Below are 23803 nucleotides of genomic sequence, written 5' to 3'. Positions count from 1 at the left end.
TATTGTCATAAACAAATGGTGGTTATCTCTGGGTAGTTCAGATTGTCACTATTTTATGTTATTTCTGAATTAACCCTGGCAATGATTTCCGAGTTTACTAATTTTGCAGATTGGTAAATGGAAAGTGAAAGTTTCCAATTGTTAGCTCATGTCATGATGTGTGTACGTCTTGCAAAGGACCCGAGGTGTTGGACATGCGGGGGGTTTCTGAACACACACCCCTGGAGGCCGGGACGCTGTCACAGTCCCCAGGCCCCGCTGGCCAGGTGGAAAGCCCCAGCTCACCCCTACCTCAGTTCCTTGTCATTGTCATTCTGTTTTGTTTCTGCTATTCACTCCAGGGCCCGCCTTGGGAAAAGGAAACCGAAACTGAAGCTGAATTCGGCTACTGTGTGGCTGGCTCCCCGACACCGCCCTCTGACGTGGTTGCTCAGGCTTTAAAAGGGCTGAGCTGCCAGGGCTGGAGAAGAGCTGAGAGCGGAGAGGCAGCCAACCAGCGTTTGCGGAGGACCTGGCGCCAAAGCCCACAGCCATGGTGAGGCGGGTTTGACAAGTGGGGCAGGTGGGCTCATACCCCTCTCCCTGGTGGCATCTCCCAGGGGCGGAACACCTACATGTGTGTGCAAGGCAGGCAGAGCTGCTCAGAACCCCCAGGTTCTAAAGCGTGAGGGGAGGGACAGGGCTCCTTCTGACAGCAGGGTCTGGGTCCTCAGAGGTGGGTTCTGCCCAGTGGCCAACCCTGAGATCCCTTGGGATCAGCACAGGGAGGCATCTTAGCAGGTGAAGGGAGGCAACATGATGGTTGTGGGTGGTGGCTATTCTTCTAGAAATGCCCGCATGCACTCTCCAGCACCTGGTGTGCCCCTCCCGGTGGGTGGGGAGGCTGGAGAGGAGGGAGCAGCAACCCCGGGGTCTAACAGCTTGCCCCACTGCCAGTGTCACACGTGCAGTGGTCCCAGAACTGGTGCCAGGGTCTCTGAGCCTGTGTGATGCCCACAGGGTAGGAACCTGAAGGTGAAGATGCTAGGGGGCCAGGAGATCCTGGTGCCCCTGAGGGACTCCATGCTGGCATCCGAGCTGAAGCAGCAGATCGCCCAGCAGATCGGCGTGCCCGCCTTCCAGCAGCTCCTGGCCCACCCGGACACTCGCAAGGTGCTACAGGACGGGGTGCCCCTGGTCTGCCAGGGCCTGGGCCCCGACAGCGTCGTCCTGCTGATGGTGCAGAGCTGCAAAGAGCCCCTGAGCATCCTGGTGAGGAATGACAAGGGTCGCAGCAGCACCTACGTGGTCCGGCTGACGCAGAGGGTGGCCGAGCTCAAGCAGCAAGTGTGCCAAAAGGAGCACGTGCAAGCCGACCAGTTCTGGCTGACTTTCGAGGGGAAGCCCATGGAGGACGAGCGCCAGCTGGGGGAGTACGGCCTCACCACCCTGTGCACCGTGTACATGAATCTGCGCCTGCGCGGGGGCGGGGCAGGGCCAGGAGGGCCGCGGGGAGGGCGCCCCATGGAGCACCAGGAATACAGTTGTAGCACCCTCTGTAGCACCATTCTGCACCCTTCTGGTGAGATTGGGGGAAGGGTAGAGGAGGGAGTGGTAAGAGGGGACCCAGGGTCGCTGGGGGAATCAGCAGGCTAGGGTGGCCAAGTTAAGGGACAAGCCTAGTGGGATCAAAATCATGACCTCCGCCTGCCCCCAGAGAAACTGAAAATGTGTCCCCACATCTTTGGGAAATTAACTTCTAGAGAAATAAAAAGAGGCATATCTGCTGGAGCCCGTCCCTGTCTTCACATTGAGCCATGGTCAGCCCAAATGGTCTGCACAAATGGTCCCCACTCCTCACATCTGGGTCAGCAGATAGCACAGGGAGGGGAAGGCCTGGCGAGGTCCCAAAGGCCACAAGGTGAGTGTCCCTGGAAGCGGTGAGTCCGTAGGGCCTGCCTGGGCCAGTTGTGAGGGAGGCTTCCGCACACCAGCTGGGGCCTGGGTGCCTCTTGACCCTCCAGGAACCATCAGCCTACACTGTCCAGCCTGCGTTGGTCTGGGGAAAAGTGGTGACAGGGCCTTGGGCACTCACATCACCATCAGGGCGAGCTGCTGAATCAGCAAATATGCCCTCCTTCAGGGTTGTTCACGGAGGGGCCGCAGCCAGTAGGTGGGGGGGTGTCTGGGATGGGGGTCCTCCCATCCACGTGGAAGAGTTTGTCCCAGATAAGGGGCACCTCATTTGGCAAAACTACAGCCACTTCCACACCGGATGCATCTTTCTGTGCCAGTTTTCCACATGAGCCACTCGGGAGCCAGGCTGAGTCAGCCCTGGACACGGGGGTGGGGGTGCGGGGGAGCATAGAACGTACACCTCTCTGGGCCAAAGTCCATGACTCTGGGGACACTCAGTCCTCCGCCTTCAGACTCTTCAGTGGCATTTGGCTGGAGACCCAGAAGCCCCCTTTCTGGTCTGTGGGGGTCCGTATCTGAGCTGGGGGACCCCCCAGGTCTGGCTTGCCTGTGGCAGATATGTGTAGACATGCAGGTGTGTGTCGGGGAGGGCTCCTGGCTCCAACCTCATTTCCTGGGCCCCCAACCTCACCTCTTTGTCATCCTGTAACTTAACAAGTGTAAGCACACCCCCTCCTTTCTTGAACCCCCCCCACCAGGGTCTAGGCGACGTAGGGTCCTCCCGAGGGGCCTCCGCTGCTGCTCACCCTTCATTGCCTCCGGCTCACAGATCTGGGGCTGGCTTGGGTGAGGGGATGTGCGGCAGGCCCGGCCCTGAAGGCACAGAGGGATCTCCTCTCCCTCCCCACCCCCACCATCTTCAGTTAGGTCGGGGTCTAATCTGGACCCTCTGGATCTCGGTTTACCGCCCTGGACCCTGCGGGAATGTCTGGAGAAGCGCCTTGGGGGAGCTGGGGAGGGGGCGTGGCTGGCCGTCCACCGCAGACGCGATCGCCGCCTCGGACAGCAGGGGGAGCCCGCAGCCCTGCAGAGGGTCCGGAGCTGACCCGGGACCGGGAGGTGGGCGGGTCTGCGCTCCGTTGCGACCAATCGCCGCAGCCCCCGGCCCGCATTGGTCCCGGCAGGCCGGGGGTCCCGGGCCGGCCGAGCTTCCGTCCCCAGTTCCAGCGAGGGGCTGGGGTCCCCCGTCAGGTCCCTCCTGCCGGGGGAGGGGCGCAGCCCTGCAGGGCTCGAGGGGCGGCGGGGCCCCGGATCTGGCAGCCCCTCCCCGCGGCCGGGGAGCCCCCGCCGCCCCAGCCCCGGCGCAGCCTGGAGCCCCTTGGAAGTCCCGTCACGTCGCTTCCAGATTATGCATTAACCCGATTTCAGCCGCATTTCCTGGCGGGGGTGGGGAACGTCCGCGCAGGCGGGGGAGGGGCGTCCGTGGGGGTTGCGCCGCAGCAGGGAGAGCACCCTCGATCCCGCCCCGCCCCCGCCCCTCGGCCGGGCCCGGCCCATCACGCACATTGTACCGACCCAGACTGGCCCTCTCCCTCCCCCAGCCAGGCCTCCGCCCGGCGCCGCCGTCCCGGCGCTTTGTTCGCGGCCGCCGCGGGTCGCAGGGCGCCGGGCGGGCCGGGGGCGGGGGGGGGGTGGTGAGGCGGGAAGGGGGTGGTGCTGCCCCCGGTCCCGCCCCCGTCCCGCCCCCGCGCCGCCCGCGCTCCCGCCGCCTCCCAGGAGCTGCGTCCCGTCCTGTCCAGTCCAGTCCCTGGCGCGGCCCGGCCCGTGAGCTTGCTCCGGCCGCTTTCCGCCGTCCTCCGCCCGCGCCATGGCCAGCCTGCGGCCGTCCGGCCAGGCTCCCCTGCAGCCACTGCTGCTGCTCTTGGTGGTGGCGGCGCGCGCCCTGCCCGGCGCCGACGGGACGTGCCCCGAACGCGCGCTGGAGAGGCGGGAGGAGGAGGCGAACGTGGTGCTCACCGGCACCGTGGAGGAGATCCTCAACGTGGACCCGGTGCAGCACACGTACTCGTGCAAGGTGGGCCCCCGCGCGACCCCCGGGACCCTGAGCCCCCTTCGGGCCGTCCTGGAAGCCTGGGTTGGGGGCCTCTCTCCCGCGATCCCGGCCCCCTCGCCCGGAGGTCCTCCCATCGCGACGCCGGCCGCCCCGCTGAGACCCCCGCCCCGGGCCGTGGGAACGAGCCCCAGACGCTCCGCAGCACCCGCGCCCGCTCCCTTGGCGACCGCCGACCCCCGCGTAGGGCGCCGGGTCTGGGAAAACTCGCGAGCGCTGGAGGGAAAGTTCTTGCGGTGCCGCTGCCATCCCGCCTCGCGGTGCCCAGGCCCCGGAGACCTGATCGTGTCTGCCCCTTCAACCCAAGCCCACTCCCTTACTGGAAACAAGTGCGCCTCCCCCCAGGGAGAATGTTCGGCTACCGCACCCCCTACCCACCGGCCAAAGAAAAGGAACAGGGGCGAGGGGAGGTGACGCTTTCTGCTTGGGGTGGAGGTGGGGTTTTGGCCTGTGGTCAGTGCTGTCGCCCCCCTCCCCCCAGAGGCGAGAAGGGGTGGTCAGGAGAGAGTGGAGGGGTGCACATCTTATCTCCCAACCCCAGGGCTCCTGGTGGGGCATGCTGCAGTGATGGGTGTGGGGGCCGGAGCAGAGAAGTGGGCGGGGCCGTTGCTGAGCCTCAAGTGTCGGGGTGCAGGGCAGGTGCCCCATCCTGCTCCTGAGAGACCTGGATCTCCTCCGGCCACAGGGAGGGGGTACTTCCCTGGCCTCTCCTTCAGTTGGATCTAGGAGCCCCCTAGGATAGGTCTGGTGGGGTTTTTCCCACAATCTGTTCCTAGGGAGGGCTCAAGGGACCCAGGGCCCTGCCCCCCCTCTGGCCCCTAAAACCACCTCCCGGACCAGAAATCGGATCATTCCTCTTCCTTGGAGATGGGGAGGGGTGGCAGCTTCTTTCAGCCTGGCCTGTGCGGGCTACAGCTGGGATCCCCCGCCGGGCCCCCTCCCCTCCACCACCGCCAGGGCACTTTGCCAAGTCCCTGCAGGATTTTCCCGACTTCCTCCCCGCTGCTCCTGGGTGTGGCTGGGGTGGGGGGAGGCGATGAAAGCCACCCAGCCCTCCCCTGCTAGTTGTCGTCCTTCTAGAGCCTACTGTGTGTCTAGGTGTGGGGGTGGGGAGTTGGCCAAGGCTCCCCCACCTCCCCTGAGCCACTGGAGGGTGGAGGGAGTCCCTGCAGATTTCTCAGACCCGAGGCTCCCAGCAGGGGCAGGCAGGTGGACGGGCCACCATTGTCTTTCATTCCCCATTCTGGAAGTCCTGGCCCCCCAGAGCTCCCGAGGAAAGGGGTGTCTTCCGAGGCGCAGCATGCATGGGCACGTATCCCCATGGACCTTTTCCTTTAGGGCCGCCTGTTCTGACTGCAGCCCCTGCGACCCTCCTCCCCCCACCCCCAGCAGGCCGTGGGCGTCCCAGGGCCTGGTTTGTCAGAGCAGGTACCCTCGGGGCCCCAAGAGCAGAGTGGGGAGGGCGGGGCTGCCCTGTGCTGCCCAGGCTTGATTTTGAGGTTCACAGGCTGCCTTGACCGCACTCACTGTAGGAGCCTTGCAGGAGGAGGGCGTTTCACCTGCTGGGGGGCATGGTGTCTTCGCCCACCCACAGGGCTGCACGGAGCCAAGCTGGCCCGGAGCCCTGAGCTCAGAGCTCATCACCCTGGAACTTCATCATCCACCTTAGCTGCTCCTGGCTCTGCCCAGGGGTGGGCCGGGGCAGTGGGTGGGTCGATAGGGAGAGTGGGGCATGGAAGGCAGGCACCCCAGGCCGGCTGGGTCCCCTTCCCGTAAGCAGCCTGAGCCGAGATGGACATTATTGGAATTGGGGTGGCTGGGGTCACTTAGACCTGGCGGTTGGGGGGCTGCTTCTTGAGGAAAGGGGTGTGTTTGCAGGCCAGGTGTCCTAGTGTGTGACACACATGGGTGGGCAGTGGCATCCATCGTGTGTGTGCTTCCCTGCAGCTTCCTCCTGGGGGGCTGACCCAAAGATCTCCACACATCTGCCCAGGGTTTGGGTCTATCTACTCTGGACATCTGGCCTGAGCAAGTGAGGTGGGAAGAGAGGAAAAAGCCCAGGTGCCAGTCTGGTGTTTGCCTCTGGCCTCTGCGGCCACCCCTCCCCAGTGGGAAGAGGATCACTGACACCTGTGCACCCCCCACGTCCACCCCAGGTTCGGGTCTGGCGGTACTTGAAGGGCAAAGATGTGGTGGCCCAGGAGAGCCTGCTGGACGGAGGCAACAAGGTGGTGATTGGCGGCTTCGGAGACCCCCTCATCTGTGACAACCAGGTGTCCACCGGGGACACCAGGATCTTCTTCGTGAACCCTGCCCCGCCATACCTGTGGCCGGCCCACAAGAACGAGCTGATGCTCAACTCCAGCCTCATGCGCATCACCCTGCGGAACCTGGAGGAGGTGGAACACTGCGTGGAAGGTGTGTGAAGGGGCGCAGGGCAGAGGCGGCGCCTGGGGGGCAGGAGAGAGTTTGCTGCAGGCGAGCACACTTGGCATCTTGTGGTCCAACCTCCTTTTCCGAGTCCCGGCTCCCTGGCTTCCCAGCCATCTCAGCTCCAGTCTCTGATCTAAGCAGCGCTCCCCACCCTGGCCCTGGAGGTGCCACCATTCTTGGTCTTGGAGCCAAGTGAGTCCAGCCCTGCAAAGGGACCGGCCTCCTCTTTCCTCCCCTCCCCCTCCGTAGTGCTGCATTGCCCCTTCCTGGAGTTCCCTGTTCTAGGAGAGAGGCTGGGACCAGGTGAATGAACATCAGTTGTTTGTGTTCTGCAGAAGCCCAAACATCTGTTTAGACAGGGCCCAGATGTTGAGCAAACCCGTTGGGGTGGGGCTTAAGGGTTGTGCTGGAGGTGGGGCTACCTCGCCATGTGTTCCAAGAGGCCTGTCATTTCTGGGAGGGGCAGTTATGTGGAGTGGGCTGCTTCCAGGAGTTTGAGTGGGGGTGGGATCCCCTCACAGAGGTACAGAACCTTTCCTTGTCCGCTCTCCCCACGTGTCCGTTCTGAATGGCCCAAGAGCATCCCTCCCCCACCCCAGCCTCTGAGAGGTGAGCAGGAATCACATGACCAGGGCTCACCCACCCACCTCAACCCAGGAGAATCCCAGTTGGGGGCTGAGATCCTTGGCTGAGGAATGTAGCAGGGAGAACAACGTAGGAACTGCCTGTCGCCCTCACATCCTGTCTGTCCCCTCATGGCTGCCTGGGAAGGGATGTACCGGGGAGGGTGGAGAGAGGAGAGAACGCTTCCTCCCAGGGCAGTGGGAAGGGTTCTTGACTTCCTGTCCTGGGAAGGTGACCCTGTCCCTCTGATTTGCTCTGTTGGCCAGCAGGGAAGTTCCATCTTCTACCCAACTTACTGCTGTGATGCTGGCTTGGCTCTTGCGGGGTCCTGGGTGGTGGACCCATCTGGCCTGGGGTGGACTGTGCAGGGCGAGGGGCAGGGCCTGAAGTGGGGAGCCCTATAGCATCCTGCTCAGCCTGTAGTCCGTTGCTCCTGGGGCTGTGTCCGGGGTCCCGGCCTGCAACATCATACAGAGAGGCTAGTGGGGCTGTGTCCCTGGTCCCTTGCATCACCAGCTTGGCTGAGGAGGTCCCAGCATGGCCCTCCTACCAGGCGAGGACTGGAGCCCCTGGCCCTGCTCTGGAAGCTTGTGGTCTAGGGAAAAGATGGGAGGGTGGCATGGAGATGGGGCAGGCTGTGGCGTGTGATGCCCAGTTTTGAAAGATGAGTTGGGGGCTAAGGAGAGGGGTCAGGTCCCTGTTTCTGCAAGATCAAGAAGGCGCATCATCAACTCTGCAGCTGGACGGGTCCAGCCTGAGGGTCCACGACTCAGTAACTGAGGCCTTCTGTGGGGTCAGAGGGCACGAGGCAGGAGGGCCACCCCGGGCAGAACAAGATTTGCCGTCTCGCCAGATCCTGCTCTACCCAGGCCGGGCCCTGGTTCCGGATACATCAGGCTGGGCAGAGGGACACCTGGGAAGGAGGGCCCCCAGGGAGAGCTCCCAGCGAGACTCCACCTACTGTATGCTGGCTGCCCAGGACAGGGACCAGGCTAGGCCCCCAGCTCCAGTGGGGCCGGTGGGGGGTGAGTGGTGCTGGGACCCACAGGCCAGTGTGTAGCAATGGGGTGAGCACCCAGAAGGGGCCGAGGCCACCAGACTCTTCTGGGGTGGGGCTGCCAGGAGGAGGGTCTTGGGGAAGGAGGTTCGTGGAGAGGAAAGGAAAGGAAGGAGCCTTGACTGGAGGCTGGAGCCTTGTGGTAGAGCCAGGGTGGAGGGGAAGCCCCCAGGGAGGGGCGGGGCCCAGAGTGAGAAGCTTGGGGTCCACTGTAAGGGGCCGGGGAGCCCTGGAAGTTTTGAGCCCATTACACGGATCCCTTCTTTGGAAGCAAACCGGGGCGCCTTGAGGGGCAGGGGCTGCGGGCAGGGTGGGTGCATCCCAGGGACCCCAGTTAGATGGGGGTGCCTCCCCCTGGAGCCTCCCGAAGGCCTGAGGAAAAAGGCCCCCTGGAGCTGGGGCCAGGCTTGAGGAAGAGACAGTCGTCTCCCCACCTCCCCCAGCAGGATGCGGCTGGGAGGAGGGAGATGCGGACCTCAGACCCCAGTCCAGGCTCTCCAGGGAGCCAAGGCCTCACCCTAGTGAGGAGTTAGGGTTAGGGATGGGCAGGGCTTGAACTAAGATGACCCCTCCCTGTCTGATTCTGACCCTGTTCTGTTCCTGGGAGCCCACAGCTGCCCCTGCCCCACAGGGCCCAGAGTGAAGGCTGGGCAGCCACTGATTTGTGGAGGTCACCCCAAGACCACCCAAGACCCCTGTCTCTAACACACCTCTCCCCGGCCCCCAAGAGGCCCACAGCCGCCAAGGTCAGGGGCACATCCTGCCAAGCCCGCCTCCCTGGATGCCCCCAGCTCATCCCCACCTGGGCCCCAGCTCTACTGGGACTGCCTTCCTCAGTTTCCCCCCCAGGGCCTGCAGGGTCTTCCTGGCTCTGGGCCGCTTCCCCAGCCTCCAGCCCCCAGGAAGCTCCTCCCCTGTCCTCCGCCTGGGGAGCCACATTCCGAGCATAACTGAGACAGGTATGTGTCCCTCCCTCTGCACTACCTGTGGGTGAGGGAGACCGCTGCTCTGCTGCAGAGCAGCCTCTTCAGGAAGGAGCCCCTCGTCCCCTGCCTTGTCAGGGAAGCGGCCTGGCCTTTTCCAGTGCCAGCCGCCCACGCACCATGAGCCTGCCCAGGCTGGCAGCTGAGCAGGCATCTCCTCCAGCCTTCAGCCACTTTGCCCTGGTCTGGGCAGCACCCATACACTCCCACCACCCTCCCCTCCCCCACCTCATGAAGACTGGGCCTGGGGCCCCCTGAAGCCCCCGAGAGGGACGCAGGCCTGGGGCCCTTTCCCAGGCCTTTCCCTGCCCACTAGAAGCCAGGAGCAGAGAAAGGAAGTGTTGTCTGCCCTCTCCAGGTCTGGCACAGGGACAGGGTCGGTGAGTCTGGCTCTGGCCCAGCTCAGCCCTGCCCAGCCCTGAAGCCCGGGGTCCTGGCGGCCGTGGCCTAGCCTGGCCAGCCTGATTCCAGTGAGCACCTTCCCTCCCTTCCTCCCTGCCAGGCCAGCCTTCTAGGGCCTTTGGGAAGGCAGTCCTATATAGCTCAGGCTGGAGAGGTGCTGGGTCCTGGGCCGCCGGCCCAGCACTGGTGCAGGCCCTGTGGCCTCGGAGCTGGATGTGGGCTGCAGACACCCCCAGACAGGGACTGGCTGTCCCTGAAGCAGAGCGGGGGCCGGTAGAAGTCCAGGGGGCGTTTCCTGGGCGGGCCCCCTCTGCTGTCTGGCACTTAGCTGCTGTACCCCAAGTCCTCTGAGCCTGTCCCACTCCCGCCACATTCCTCCCTGAGGTGGGAGGTGGCTGCTTCCTGTCCCTGTTTCCCTCTTCCAGACTGTAGGTTCTCACCCCACCCCTCCAGAGCCGCCTAGCGCCCTCTCGGCCCCTCCCCCAGGCAGGTCCTCGGAGAGAAGGCAGGCCCAGGCTGGAGGCTGCCCGCCCAGGCTTTCTCCTTCCTTCCAGCAGCCAGGGGTGGGGCATCAGCTCAGGTGGGGCGTGAACCCCCGCTGCCTGTCCTCTCCCCACCTGGGGGTCCGTGGTAGATAGTCAGCGCTAGAATGGACCTGTGCCGGCTTTGACTTCCCCTGGGCCCACGGTGGGCTGGCTGGCGTCCTCCCTGGGGCAGCCCCGGGGGCTTGGGTGGGGGGCTGCTCCTGAAACCAAAGGCCTTTGGATCGTGTCCCTTCACTGTGCCGGACTGAGCTAGTGGAAACAGCTCTTGGCTTTTTCCAGACCCCACCCCATCCCCCTGCTCCACACCCAGAGAACAGCCCTGGCCTCCATTCTCCCCTGCAGATTGGAAATGCAAAAAAAAAGTTGTTTTGAAACTGTCCTCCCCTCTCCTGCTGTCTATACTGGCCTCCCCCAGGGCGCTGAACAGAGTGGATTCCGGTGGGGCCTGCCTGTTCCCTTACAGCATCTCTGGGGGTGCTGGGACCCATGTGCACAGAGGAGAAATTAGATTCACCTGGTCAGGGATAGCTGACCCAGGTGTGGGGCTACAGCCCCCTGCCCCACCAATCCTACAGGCTGAGGTGGGGGGAGTGTAGTGGGTGGCATGGGGCTGCCAGGTAAGGTTAGCAGGGGAGTGGGCCCAGACTTCAGGGCCGTGGATCTAGCCAGAGGTCACTCTCACCATCACCCTGCTACAGTCAGGCCGGCACAGCCTCTTCCAGCCGGCTTTGCTTCCTTCCTAAAGGGTTAACTCCCCCCAGCCCCCTGAGAAGCAAAGCCTGCCCCCACCCCTATCACCACAGGAAGGTGGAAAACAGCTGCAGAAACAGGCCTCTCTCCTGCCCCTGCACCCGCCCCAGTCCTCTGCCTCCACCTGCGGGCTCCAGGCCAACTGCCCCCCTGCCGCAAGTGCTACCCTTGTCTAGAGGCCTGGGGCGGTGGGGGGAGGATGAAAAATGGGCTCCCTTTCCTGTCCTGTTCTGCTGGCCCCAGCCCCCCCTCACCATTGAGATAGGGGAACCATGGCTCCCCACGCAGGCCCCCAAGGCCCAGCCGGGCTGGGGGCTGCAGGCACAATCACTGAAATAGCCCCGGTAACCCTTGACACCCCAGAGTCCCAGAGAGTGCCCACCTCTCATTGAAGAGAAAAGGGGATCTCAGAGCTGAGACAGCGCCCTAGTGACAGTGACCCTGATGACAGTGAAGCAGCTCACGAGAGGGCCCTGTGCCCCCACGGGCTACACTGGGGCTCAGGAGGGATCACGTTCCAGGCCCAGGCTGTGGCTGGGAGCCGGGCAGGGGCGACCTAGGCCTCTGGTGGAGTTTCCAGTGGGGAGGGAAGCTCCCCTAGGAGGGGCCTCTCCTCCCAGAGCAGATCCTGAGAACTTCCTCTGAGGAAGGCCCCCTGCCAGGGGCTGCTTACAGCTGGACCTGGGAAGGGCAAGAGGGCCCCTCCCCACTCCCCTCCCCACCAGGGCACAGAGGCACGGGAGGGGCACGCTCTCTGTCCTCCCAGGCCGCCTGCTGTTTCCAGCTGTGTGGCCTGCACGTGCGCCTGCAGCCTCGGGTGTACCAAGCGGCACTCGATTCTGATTGAAAGCCCAGCTGGGCTGTGGTTCCTGCCACCCTTGTATCAGCCGGGGGAGGGGACCCTGCAGGCGCTCTGCCAGCGGGCTGGTAGCAGGCAACCTTGGCTTGGGCCCCAGGGGCCTGCCCTCCTGTGGCTCCCGGCTCCTGCCTCCTGCCACGCCCTCCCCCCACTCCCCGTACCCGGCCGAGGTCTGGGCCCCGCCTCCTGTGGGCTCTGCCTCTGGGTTCCTCGATGCCAGAGGTGGAAGGACTGTGGTAGGGACAGGAAGAGTCGCTGGGGCCACTCGGATTCCCTGTCCCATCTCGTGCCTGCTGGACCCTGAGTCTGGCACCGTTAGGGGTTAGGTGTGGCAGGTCAGGAGAGGCTGTCTGCCTCTGGCCTGAGGTGGGCCTGAAGCTTCCCTGCCCCTCCCACGGGCAGCTGCCTCTGGGCCGCCCCGCGCCGGCCCCGGCAGAAGCAGGCAGTCTGTCCCTCCAGCCACAGATGCGGGCTTCCCGTGTACACTAGGGCGAAATAAGAGCACAGCATCTGGGCCAGACTGTGGCCTGTCCCTGACCCTCCAGTGGGGAGCAACGTGCGTCCACTTCTCTCCCTGGAGGGGAGGCGGTGAGGGTCGCTAGGGTCCATTTGTGAATCCATCCGTGGGTTCCTTCCTCAGCCACCCGTCCGCTCATGGCCCAGCAGCAGATCCTCACAGGGCCCTTCGAGGTTCTGGACGGGCTTTCCAAGGAGGCCAGGTGTAGCTGTGTGTGGAGGAGTGAAGGCCAAGGGGGAAGGGTATTCCGGGCACAACAAGGTCTGAGATGCAGGGAACAGCAGGTAGTCCCTGTAGCTTGGCTGAGGGGTGGGAGAAGGCAGCTGCGGGCGTGGTGCGGGCCAGAGAGCTGGAAACCTGCACTCGAGAGCTACAGCCTACTGGCTGGGAGAGGGGGACCCTCCCCTCTGAGCAGGAGCCTTCCCACCTGACGCTGCGCCTTTGCTGCTGGTCCCGGTCACCCTCCCCCACGGGAGAAACTCCGCCTGCACCCTGGCTGCCTCTGCAATCTCCTGTCCTGCGTCTGGTCTTCCGTCTTTGCGGCTCTCTCCTGTCTGGCCGGTCTCTCTGCCCTTTTGTCCCCTGCCTTTCTGGTTCCAGTAGGTGTGTCTGTTTGTCACTCCTCTTCATCCTGACATCCAGCTGGTCAATACTTCTAGGAAGCACTGTCCCCCAGCTCAGACCGTTGTGCTGGACTGTGCATCCCTCACTGCCTGGCGTGGCCCTCAGCAGGACACAGGGTCTCCACTCACCAGGCACTGACCACACGTGGGTGCCACCCTGGCTCTTCCAGCTTTCTCTTTCCTCCCGGAGATGGGCAGGGCCTGGCCGAAAGAGGTGGATTTGGGGCTGTCCTGGAGGGGAGGGACCGAAGGCATGGATCAGCTCCACCGCGTCCCCCTTTTCTGCAGGTGCCTACCGTCCCCCTCCTCTGTTCGTCTGGCGCCCCCTGGTGGCTTCGGCCTATGTCTTGGCAGGTGTCCAGGTCCTGGACTGGGCTCCCTCCTCCCAGCGTTCCCCAGGCCGGAGGACCCGCCCATGGCCCCTGTCGGCCTGAGGCCTCACCAGGCTGGCCCCTCCTGGCCTCCTGCAGCCTCCTGAGCCCGTTCTCACCTGGGCCTCTGTAGTTGCCTCTGTCCGGAGGTGCAAACCCCTCTCCCCATCCTTCGGGTTTCTGGACAGATAACCCCGCCTCCCCCGACCCTCCGATCTCTAGTGCACCCTCTGTCCAGGGTAACCTCCCAGGGTGCAGAGAGCCGACCCGACTCGGGACACACCTCCTGCACTGAGCCTACCCCCGCAGGAGCTCAGACGGGCTGCTGAGGGAGGCTGGGCCCCGGACAGGATGAAGGCTGAGTAATGAGGGAGGAGGGGAGCCAGGGGTCAGCGGCCGCAGCTGCCGTCCAAGCAGCCAGCGGTCGCCACCCTACGAGCTGGTCCTGCTGAGCCCCTTCCCCAAACTCTCACTCAATCCCACCGCCCGGCGGCGCCGGCTAACCGGCAGAGTGTGGGCCCTGCCCGGGGGGCTGGTGGGTGGGCACACAGCCAGCGGACTCAAACCTGGGCGCCTCCCGGCCTCGGCCTCACCTGAGGCGGCGATCGGGGCCCGGGCTGGACGCCGGCTCCTTCCCAGCGGCGGGCCCGGGTCCAGCAGCGACGTCCCGCCGTGAAACGCCCATTGTCTGCTGAGGCCGAGGGGGAGGGGACGGCCGTAGCCTGAGACCAGACACCAGGAGGCCGGGGCTGGGGGAAGGGGCCGCCCTGCCCCTTCCTCTTCCCCTCCCCCACCGGGACGGCCAGACACCTGTGACTCCGGGCCGCCTGGCGGCCGGCGCTCGACTGTTCGATGCGCTTCACACACAAGCGGGGTACCCTCGAGGTCCCGGCGGTGGGGACAGGCGGACCCCGCGCTCCGCGGGATCAGCCGAGGCGCCGCCGGCCGCGAGGCCCGACATTAAAGGTGTGTGCGCACGCGCGGTGTGTGCTCGCCGCCGGGAGGGCGGTGCCGCCCCACCCCCACCCCCTCCTTTCGGGGGGAGCTAGGCCCGGCCCCTCCGGTGTGAGGGAGGGGTCATCTGCGTAAGAAAGGGGTCGGCGGGGGGGGGCGGGCAGTAGGTAGGACTTCCCATCCTCTTTAGACTCCATTCCCCATCTTCCTTCTCAGGGAAGCACCTGGAGGGGCGCAACCACACCGTGTGCTTGGGGGCACACCCAGTGTGTTGTGTGACTGAGGGGCAAGTTTTGCATTGCATGAGGGCGTGCAGTGTGTATGCACGCAGGTGAGTGTGTGACACCCAGTGCCTGTGCAGACTTTAGTGAGTGGGTGTACATGTATCTGCGTACGTGAGACCTGGGACATCGAGTGTGTGTGTACACATGTGAGCAGTAGCATGTTGCTGTGTGTAAGCCCAGAGGGGGGCCGATTCTTGGCTCGGAGCACCCTCTGTTCCTGGGGTCTGAGCCTGCTGTGGCCTGGTCAGGGCTGAATGATTTTGAGTCTGAAGATCCCAAAATAGCCCGGGTAGCCTGAGCTCCCCTCCCCCAGCTGGCTCTGAGGCCTCAATGGCCCTTTGTCTCTCTGAAGGCATCCAAGCCCTGTGGGGGCTCAGGCTCGGGCTGAGGCTGGGAGGGACCGGGCTGCATGCGGGTCCCCTTTCCAGGCCAGACCTGACAGGCCTTGAGCACCGCCGCCACCACCACCACGTGAGCCCTAAGGCCATCCCATTTGCTGGCAGAGTCCAGGGTCTCTGCCTGGGGGAGGCCTGCCCTGCCAGCACGGGCTCCCCCTGATCCCAGGGCTTGCCCCTCCCACACTCTGGTCCCCTTGCCTCCCCTCCTCCAGCAGGGCCCACCCATGATGTCCCAAGCTGCATTGACAGCAGACAGGGCTCCTGTGCGGGCGTGTGCCCAGTGCGTACGTCTGTGCTTTAAACCCTGGCACTGTCCGCGGGCCCCTCCCTGAGTCAAGGGATTCAAACTGCAGTCCTGGGGGCTGCAGTGAGAAGTAAATGGGAAATGTGTCACTGCCTGGGCTCACCACACCAAGTTCTGGGCTGTGGGCCAAGCTCTGCCCGGAGGAGATAAAAAGTCAGACCCTGCCCTGGGTGCTCCAAGTCCGGGGCATCGCCACTTTCAGTGTGGTGTGGGCAGTGCCAGGGTGTGGTGAGGTGAGGTGAGGGGGTGGGAGGCTCCCCTGAGGAGAGAGTGAGGCCAGCCAGGGGCCGGGTCTCCAGGAGGCCTGACAGATTGCTACTCTGGGTCCATCGCAGCCCAGGGTTAGGGGGGACCACTTTGTGTATTGACTTTTCCTGCAAGGTTTCAGTAGACCCTCAGGTTCCAGGGCTCCAGGAGGTTTGAAGACCTCCGCTGTGGGTGATGGGGGGCCCGGACAGGGTGGGCTGACCCTGCTGGGGTTTGGTACTAGTGTGCCTGGGCGCAGAACTGAAAGGAGTCCAAGGAGATGGGCCTGAAGAACTGGGTGCTGGCTGGCAGGTGGTTGTCCCAGCCAAGGAAGGGCGGGGGAGAGCCCACCCGACGGGCAGGGAGTGAGCGAGGCGTGTGTGGGAGGACCCCAGGGACAGGTTTGTGAGGCAGCTGCACTCGTGACGGGGGAGGACGGGAGTCCCAGGTGGGCCGCGCGCCCTGGCCCGCTGTGACGTCAGGGTCTCGACGTTCCCGGAAGGCCTCTGGGGGGCGCTCCAGGCTTGCGGTCGGCCTGGAGCCCCGCGACTATTTGCATAACGCTCATTTACATGGGGCTCATTTGCATGAACCTGTCACCTCGCGGACGCGAGTTGGGGGCGCGGATGGTGTGAGGTGCGGCTGTCAGTTCCTAGGGTGGGGTGGCGCACCCTCTGAATCGAGCCCACTCCCCACCTGTGCGTATGTACCTGGAGACGCTACCCCCACAGTGCCTGGGTCGCGCCAGCAGGAGCAGAGACATTGACACGCGCACGCGGTAACACGCAGACCGCAGCCCAGAACCGGGTCCTTCGTGCAGGCCGATCCCCCCTGCGGGGACACAAACAGACCCTCGGACACTCCGCCGCGCCGCCGCTCACACGCACAGCCCAGCCCAGCCCGGCCGGGTGGGAGCGGGAGGGGACCCTGTCCCGCCCACCTACTCGCCCCCACCCCGCAGACCCCCACCCCGCCCTCACACCTGCCTTCTCTCCAGCGCCAGCCTCCGCTCCCCCTCATCCCCGACCCCGGCCCCCATCCCGACCTGCGCCCTCCCCAGCCCCAGCGCCCACCTCTGCGCCCTCCCCGGTGCCCCCAGCCGGCCCCCAGCGCCCGCAGCCCCTGCGCTCTCTTTTGTGCCGTCGCCCTCCCGTCCTCATCCGCCCGATCCTCCTTGCGGCGCGAGCCGCGACTCCCCGCGGACGCTGGGGTCCCCGGAGGCGTCTTCCTTTGTCTCTGCTCCCCGCCCTCCCTCCGCGGCGCCCCTCGCCCCTCACTCACCGCCTCGGCCCCGGCCTGGGCGCGCGGAGCGGGCGCGGCCCTCCGCGGCCGGCTCTTTCTTCTCTCCCTCCGGAGGCGCGCTCGCCCCTCCCGCTCGCAGCCGTCGCCGCTCCCGCCTCTGCCGGGGACCGAGCAGCCGGGACCCGCCGAGTCCCGGGCGAGGGGCCGCTCGCCGCCCTTCCCACTCCGACCGGCTTCTCCTGGGCAGCCGCGCGGGCAGGATCGGGGCTGCGGGACTCCCCGAGGCTGGCTCCGGGAAGCCCGAGCCCCGCGGGAGCCCCGCGGGAGCCCCGCGGAGAGCTGCTGGCGCCTCCGGCCCAGGCCCTGGCCGGTGTGGACGGCAGGGGCGGTGCTGGCCCTCGGTTCCTCGTCCGCCTCCCTCCGAGCCCAAACTTGGGATTTCTACTCCAGGAGAATTCTGCACACCTCCCTTTATGAGCCTCAAGGGCTGTGGAGGGGGCCTGGCGCCCCCCCCTCCCCAGCTGTGACTGGAGCTGAACTTCGAGAATATAGCGGCTGTCAGCTGGCCCAGGGGTCCAAGAATGGGGCGAGTGGCACCGAAGAGGCCCAAGGGCGCCCCGTGAGGACCCCCACGCCTCAAGAGTGGGGGCTGAGGATCCCGGGCCATGCCTCCACTGCCGCTGGAGCGGGATCCCCGGCGGCGCGGGGTCTCCCTGCTGGTGCGATATTTCATGATCCCCTGTAACGTCTGCCTCATCCTCCTGGCCACCGCCACGCTCGGCTTCGCGGTGCTACTCTTCCTGAACAACTGTACGTCTGTGGGTGTGGCAGCCTCCTGGGCCCAGGTGACCCTGCCTCTCTGCTCGCTGAGGTCCCCTGCCTCAGCGACCAAAGATGAGGGGACAGGCAGGGTCACAGAGAGGCCACCAGCTGTGACGTGGCTCAGATGGGCCACTGCATCTTCTGGGAACACCATGGGTCATTCTCTGGACGCCTGGGCCCCCCGAAGGCTGTCTGTGGGCTGGCGGGGGGCAGGGGCCGGCCCTCATCCTGAGCTACAGAGACAACTTTCATTGGGGGGTTGGGGACAGCTGGCTACGCTGGGAATGGGGGCTTTGGCAGGGCCTGGGGCTCATCTCGGGAATAGGTGGCCGCCCACACCCCTGCCACTGGGCCTCCCTGACAGGTGTCAGACCACGATGGTGCAGCTGGAGGGGCAGAGAAAAGCCAGGGCCTCTGCCGTCTTTGTCCACCTTCAGGGCTCAGAGTGGAGCCAGGGAAGGGATGTGTGCAGGCAGGGGTGACCCTTCCAGGCTGGACAATGGGACAGACTATGGAAGGACTGGCTCGGCCCGGGGAGGGGGCGGCGCCTGACTTGGAGATTTGTTTTTTTCCAGACAAACCTGGGACCCACTTCACGCCAGTGCCCCCAACGCCTCCGGATGGTGAGTGAGGGCTCAACTGGTGACAGACTGAGCTTGGCAATCTGTGCCTGGAGGGGCGGTGGCACTCTTGGTGGTCAGGGGATCATTCTTGGGGTGTGTACATCAGACATGTTAGCAGTGTCTGGAGCAGGAGGAGGCTGGATGAGGGAACCTGGGTCCTTCCTGGGGAGTCCACAGTGGTGGACGGCAAAGGGAAAGTGGGGTCCGGAGTCCCTGGGCCTGGCCCCATCTTGGCCTCAAAGTTGGGACTGGCTTAGTCCTGGAGCCCAAAGGTTGAGAGATGGGTCAGAAGATGTGTACAGAGGGCGTGGGCGGCCAGGGGCTCAGGGAGAGGGCCTCAGCAGGACCAACGACAGCTGCCTGAGGAGGGATGGGCGGGTCTGTTCCTGGACTGAGCAGGCTGGGCCTGGCCTTCTTGACCTGCTTTGTGGGCTGGGGCCTGGCCTCCCTGGGGGGCTGCTGTAATTAAGCTAATGTGAGAGGGGAAGAGAGGAAGCTGTCAGTGCCTCAGGAGGGCAGGGGAAAGGGGTGGCCTGGGGTCCTCTTGGGAGAGGAGGCTGCTCCCAGTTCTGCTTTCAGTGCCTGGGCCCCCTGCTCACAGGCACGGCGCAGGTCCCTGGAAATACACAAAGGGCCGTCCATACATGGGATGGGCCGCGGGAGGGGGCATGTCTGCACTGGGCTGGGGGTTTGGGCCCAGGACTGAGCCTCTCACAGGCTGTGGACAAGAGGCCTGGAGCTGGCTGGATTTAAACACCTTCCTCTCTCCCGGCGTCCTCAGCCTTCTCTCCTCAAGCCCCAAGGCCTGCTGTGTCTCTTTTCCTTCACACATGCGTTGGCTCGCCCCACAGCCTTCCGCATGGGCCCCACACCTGCCCTCTGATCCCACATGGGCCCCACACCTGCCCTCTGACCCCATCACACATTTCGGGACAGCTACCCCACATGACCATCGTCAGCCCTCCCAGGCGCACACACAGCACACATTCTTGGTCACAGGCAGGGCTCAGGGCATGCGCTCCACCCTCCAACCTACCCAAGTCTGGGGAGAGAGTTAAATATACCCACTCCAACCGGCGGCGGAGGCTATAAAAAGCCACCACCGCCTCCGGCATCGCACATTTTGAGGGAGCCTTGGGCCAGGAAGGAGCGAGGCTCCTTCAGGAGGCCAAGCACGGCAGAGCCCCAGAGGTGACGCTCAAGGGCCGTGAAGCTGGCAGGTCTCCGGGCGCCCCACCTGCGCTAGGGAGGGGCAGCCTGCATGATGCGGGTGCAAGTCTTGGGGGATGAGGAACCTACTGGTCATACAGGAGTAGGTGTCCTTGGCCCAGGGGTGAGGACCTTGGGTGGTGTCCGGCTGGACCAGGGTGACCAGAGGGAGAGAGAGGCTTGAGCCCCAGGGCACAGACAGAGAGCAGCTAGGCAGGGAGCCCGAGAGGCTGTGCGGTGACCAAGTCCTCGGCCGTGGGGTCATGACCCTGGGAGAGACCTTGCTCGGCAGGTCCAATTGAAGCCAGCTAGAGCAGCCAGCCAGACGGGGCAAGTGCCCCTGGGTTTGGCCGGGGGTCCCCAGGGCCTTGGGCAAGTGAGGGCTGAAAGTGAGAGGAAGTGCTGACGGGAGAGAGAAGGAGACCGCGGGAGACGGAAAGTGAGGAGCGGGGCTACGAGTGGACGAAGGGTTGAGCCAGGACGGAGGGGTGGCCCGGATGCTGGCAGCACTCACTGCTCTAGCCATCGCAGCGGCTGACCCCCCGCCCGGCACGGGGTGGAGTGCTGGGCCTCTCCAAGCCTTTGCAGGTAGTGGCCCATTTAGCCTCACAACAACCCTGGAGGGTGGGTTCTATTGTCCCCATTCACTGGAGGAGATGCTGAGGTAGGGCGAGGCGATCACTTGGCGGGTGAATGCAGGTGGGGCAGCCTGGCTCCAGGATCTGATGAAGCATCTGCGTGGGTGCCCAGATGAGGTGGGGGGAGGAGAGGGGGGTCGCAGGGAGTTCAGGCTGGGGTATCCATGCTGGCCCCTCCCTTGCCTCCAGCCCCAGTACACTCAGCCCATGGTGGGTGGGGGCGGGGATTCCCAGACAGACTCGCGGGAGCCTGGGCTGGGCTGTTGCTATGGTGACAGCGCCAGCTCCCTGTGCTGCTCCACGCCCCTCGGAGTTGAGGCTGCTTCCTCCTGCCCCACTGCCTGAGCCTGCTGGGAGGCGATGGGGGGGCGCCCCCCGACCCCCATAACTTATTCATGATAAGTGGACCCAATTAAACATTTATTGGATCCAGACAGCCGCAGCCCGTAAAGGGCCTGACCCGCCTGTAGGGATGTCACCCTGGGTGGGAGTCCTGAGGAGTCAGCCTGCCCGCTGCCCTGACACTGTGCCCAGGAGGGCCTGTCCTGACGGCTCTGCAACTCTGAGCGGGTGTGCTCTGGCGACACTGCAAAGTTGAGAACTAAAATGTTTAAAGAAGAAAACAGTCGGGTCCGCAGGGCCCGGTGTGCTAGGGTCCCTGAGGAGGTCATGCTGAGTGTGAGGTGGCGCGGCAGGGCCTGGGGAGGGGGTGGGGGTGGTGACATTTCCTGAGGTGGGGGCCCAGGAGGATAGGTGAGGAAGGATGAGGTGTGTGGGTGCCCGCGGGGCCCTAGCGAGGGATTGCAGCTGGGAGGCCTAGGAGGGAGGGCAGGCCACGAGCCACGGCAGAGCATGGACCTGGGGGAGGCTGGCTGTGGGCACGTGGAAGGTGGGGGAGTGGGCAGACAAGAGCCCAAGTGGGGACAGGCCTGAGGAGAGGGGAGGCCTCCAGAGAAGCAGGAAGGGGAAGCAGTGAGAAGAGAAGGGTGGGGGCCGCAGGGCACTGGGCTCTGGGCCGAGGGTGGAGCATGTGACCCGACCTCAGATAACCCCACCCCCTGTCCTGCAGCTGTATGACCTCAGGCCGGTCCATGAAAGGCAGAGGAGCTGGTCCTTGGGGAGGTGGCAGGGGCCAGGTGTGGGTGGGGACACTGGAGCAGCTCCCAGGGAGGGAGCGGGGGTTCTGAGGGGTAGGTCACAGTCGGAAGAGGGGCTTTGATTCTGAGGTGGGGATGCTGATTCCCTGTGATAGAGTCGGCCTGGGGGCTGTCTGTCTGTCCTCTGTGTGGGGAGTGGGTCAGGAGCAGATGCAATGCCCCTTCCGCAGTTGTGGGGCTGAGGGGGGCGGGGGCAGAGAAGGCTCTGCGCGGGGGGGGGGCGTTGTTGAGAGGGGGAGGGCATGAGGCCCTGGCTGTGATGGGCGCACCCGGGGTTCCGGTGAGCTCCAGCACGAACGCATGTGCATGTGTGACCGTCCGTGCAAGATCCTGGCAGGTGTGCGGACGTTGGACTGTGTGCATGATGACCGTGGGCCTGGAGGCGGCAGGGGCCGGGCCCCTACCCACCCCGCCGCGTCTTCCGCCCCACCTGCAGCGTGCCGAGGAATGCTGTGTGGCTTCGGCGCCGTCTGCGAGCCCAGCGCGGAGGAGCCGGGCCGAGCCTCCTGCGTGTGCAAGAAGAGCGCCTGCCCCAGCGTGGTGGCGCCCGTGTGCGGCTCGGATGCCTCCACCTACAGCAACGAGTGTGAGCTGCAGCGGGCGCAGTGCAGCCAGCAGAGGCGCATCCGCCTGCTGCGCCGGGGGCCCTGCGGTGAGTGCGGGGCGGGGCCTTGGTGAGAGGGATGCGGGGGGCGGGGACTGTGGTGAGGGGGGTGGGGCCTGCAGTTGGTGGGGGCGCGGCGGGGGGAGGTGCTGGAGCGGGCCTTAGGAGGGATGAGGAGGGCGGGGCCTGCGGTGAGGGCGTGCGCGGAGGGCCGGGCGCCGGCCAGTGTGACCCCACCCTGCTCCGCCCACAGGGACCAGGGACCCCTGCTCAAATGTAACCTGCAGCTTTGGCAGCACCTGTGCGCGCTCCGCAGATGGACTGACAGCCACGTGCCTGTGCCCTGCCACGTGCCTGGGGGCCCCCGAGGGCCCCGTGTGTGGCAGCGACGGCACTGACTACCCCAGCGAGTGCCAGCTCTTGCGACAAGCCTGCGCCCACCAGGAAAACGTGTTCAAGAAGTTCGATGGCCCTTGCGGTGAGCGCTACTCCTGCGCGTGTAGCATGACCTCAGTCAGTGTGTGCGCACAGCGGCAGTGCCCTGACCTCCGCCTTCCCGCCCCCAGACCCCTGCCAGGGCGCCCTCAACGACCTGAGCCTCATCTGCCGTGTGGACCCACGCACGCGGCACCCTGAGATGCTCCTACGGCCAGAGAGCTGCCCTCCGAGGCAGGAGCCCGTGTGTGGGGATGATGGGGTTACCTACGGCAACGACTGCGTCATGGGCCGAACCGGGGCCACCCGAGGCCTCCTCCTCCAGAAAGTGCGCTCTGGCCAGTGCCAGCCTCGAGGTGGGCGGCTCCTGGGGGAGGGCCCCGCCCTGGCACTCTGCATGACCCAGGGCCCTGCCTGTCCCCACCCTCCCCTGCATGCCTCATGGGTCCCCACTCATCACCTCATGTGCCCGTGGATCCCCTGCACATCCCAGCGTGGGGGCTGGCGTGGTACTCTGGCTCTTCTGACCTCCGTGCCCCCCCAGACCAGTGCCCAGAGGCGTGCAAGTTCAGTGCCGTGTGTCTGTCCCGCCGAGGCCGCCCCCGCTGTTCCTGCGACCGTGTCATCTGTGATGGGGCCTACAAACCCGTGTGCGCCCACGACGGGCACACATATGACAACGACTGCTGGCGCCAGCAGGCCGAGTGTCAGCAGCAGCGCAGCATCCCCGCCAAACACCAGGGCCCGTGTGGTGAGCACTGTGGGCGGGCTCCATGCTGCGAGCAGGCTGGTCCGGCAGTCCCTGCTGCCTGTCATCACATGCCATCTCCATCCTGAGTCATGCTTCTCCTTCCTGGGGTTGTGGGCGACAGCTGGTCACTCTGGGGAGCCTGGGCAGGGCTGTTGTCCGTCAGCGGGCTCTGGGGTGCTGGGATCCGTCAGGAAGGTGCTGCAGCGCTGGGGGGATGGGGGCAGAGGCAGGGGTCCGTGGGCAGGCTCCCTGGGACCTGCCCGACAGCCCTCAAGTCCTCCGGGTCCCACGCTCTTGGGACACACAGCCCCCCTTAGAGGCAGCGTCTCAGTCGGGCTTCGAGGGACCAGGAATGGGCAGAGACGGCGTGTCCTGCGTGGACTGGGGCTCTGCCCACCTCTAACTCCGTCCCCGTCGGCCGGTCTGTCTGTCTTTCCGGTCTCTCTTTCTGCGTCTGTTTCCTCTCCTCTGCTCTCCCTTCCCTCTTGGCTCCACCTCTTGTGTCTTCCAGCCTGACCTGCTGGCAGGATGAGGTACCGCGCCTGCCGCCAGGAGCCCACAGCCCGAGGTCTGCCCCCCCGCGCGGCAGGGGGGGGGTGGCTCGCTGCTGCCTGGCCTTGTGGTCCTCAGAGCAAGTGGACAGACACCTCCTCCCCCGTGTGGCCCTGGGTGTGGCTCTGGGTTGCAGACTCCTCCCCCCACAGAGAGAGCACCCCCCCACACCCACGCATGGGTGTCCCAGGGCTGCTGGTGGTCAAGGGTCAGTGGCCTGGGTGGGCTGGTAAACCTGGCCCTCCCACCAGCCCCTGATATCAGTCCAGAAGCTCCTGTGTCTAGAGGGCAGCCCCACCCCACACTCATGCAGGGACCTGGGGCCGTCTGAGTCTGTGTCCCTGTCCATGTGTGTCCTGCGTCTGTCCCTTTCTCTGCTGTGTCCTACGCATCCCGCCCTTCTCCTGGTCCACT

At 65.3% G+C, this 23803-nt stretch overlaps 2 protein-coding genes across 4 annotated transcripts in view; both read left to right on the top strand.

The window, feature by feature from the left end:
- Nucleotides 1-430: 430 nt before the first annotated feature.
- ISG15 (ISG15 ubiquitin like modifier) lies at nt 431-1761 on the top strand. Its single transcript, XM_081225859.1, has 2 exons — nt 431-535; nt 1000-1761. Exons 1-2 carry the CDS (start codon nt 533-535, stop codon nt 1633-1635), a joined length of 639 nt encoding a protein of 212 aa, XP_081081985.1. The 5' UTR covers nt 431-532; the 3' UTR covers nt 1636-1761.
- Nucleotides 1762-3639: 1878 nt separating this feature from the next.
- Nucleotides 3640-23803, top strand: part of AGRN (agrin) — a 47048-nt gene continuing 26884 nt past the window's right edge. For 2 of the 3 annotated variants that reach the window (XM_081218045.1, XM_081218044.1), the window contains exons 1-7: nt 3649-3970; nt 6163-6424; nt 17996-18043; nt 21484-21699; nt 21905-22129; nt 22218-22442; nt 22631-22837. In XM_081218045.1, coding sequence (XP_081074171.1) covers nt 3764-3970; nt 6163-6424; nt 17996-18043; nt 21484-21699; nt 21905-22129; nt 22218-22442; nt 22631-22837 — 1390 coding nt within the window. In that variant the 5' untranslated portion in view covers nt 3649-3763. Of the gene's footprint in view, nt 3971-6162; nt 6425-17995; nt 18044-21483; nt 21700-21904; nt 22130-22217; nt 22443-22630; nt 22838-23803 lie in introns of all 3 variants that reach the window. The other variant, XM_081218046.1, reaches the window with a different exon arrangement.

The sequence above is a fragment of the Mesoplodon bidens genome (assembly GCF_964165515.1).
Source record: "Mesoplodon bidens genome assembly, chromosome: 2".
In the NCBI taxonomy this organism is placed as follows: Eukaryota; Metazoa; Chordata; class Mammalia; order Artiodactyla; family Ziphiidae; genus Mesoplodon; species Mesoplodon bidens.
This window is presented reverse-complemented; position numbering and strand designations above follow the sequence as displayed.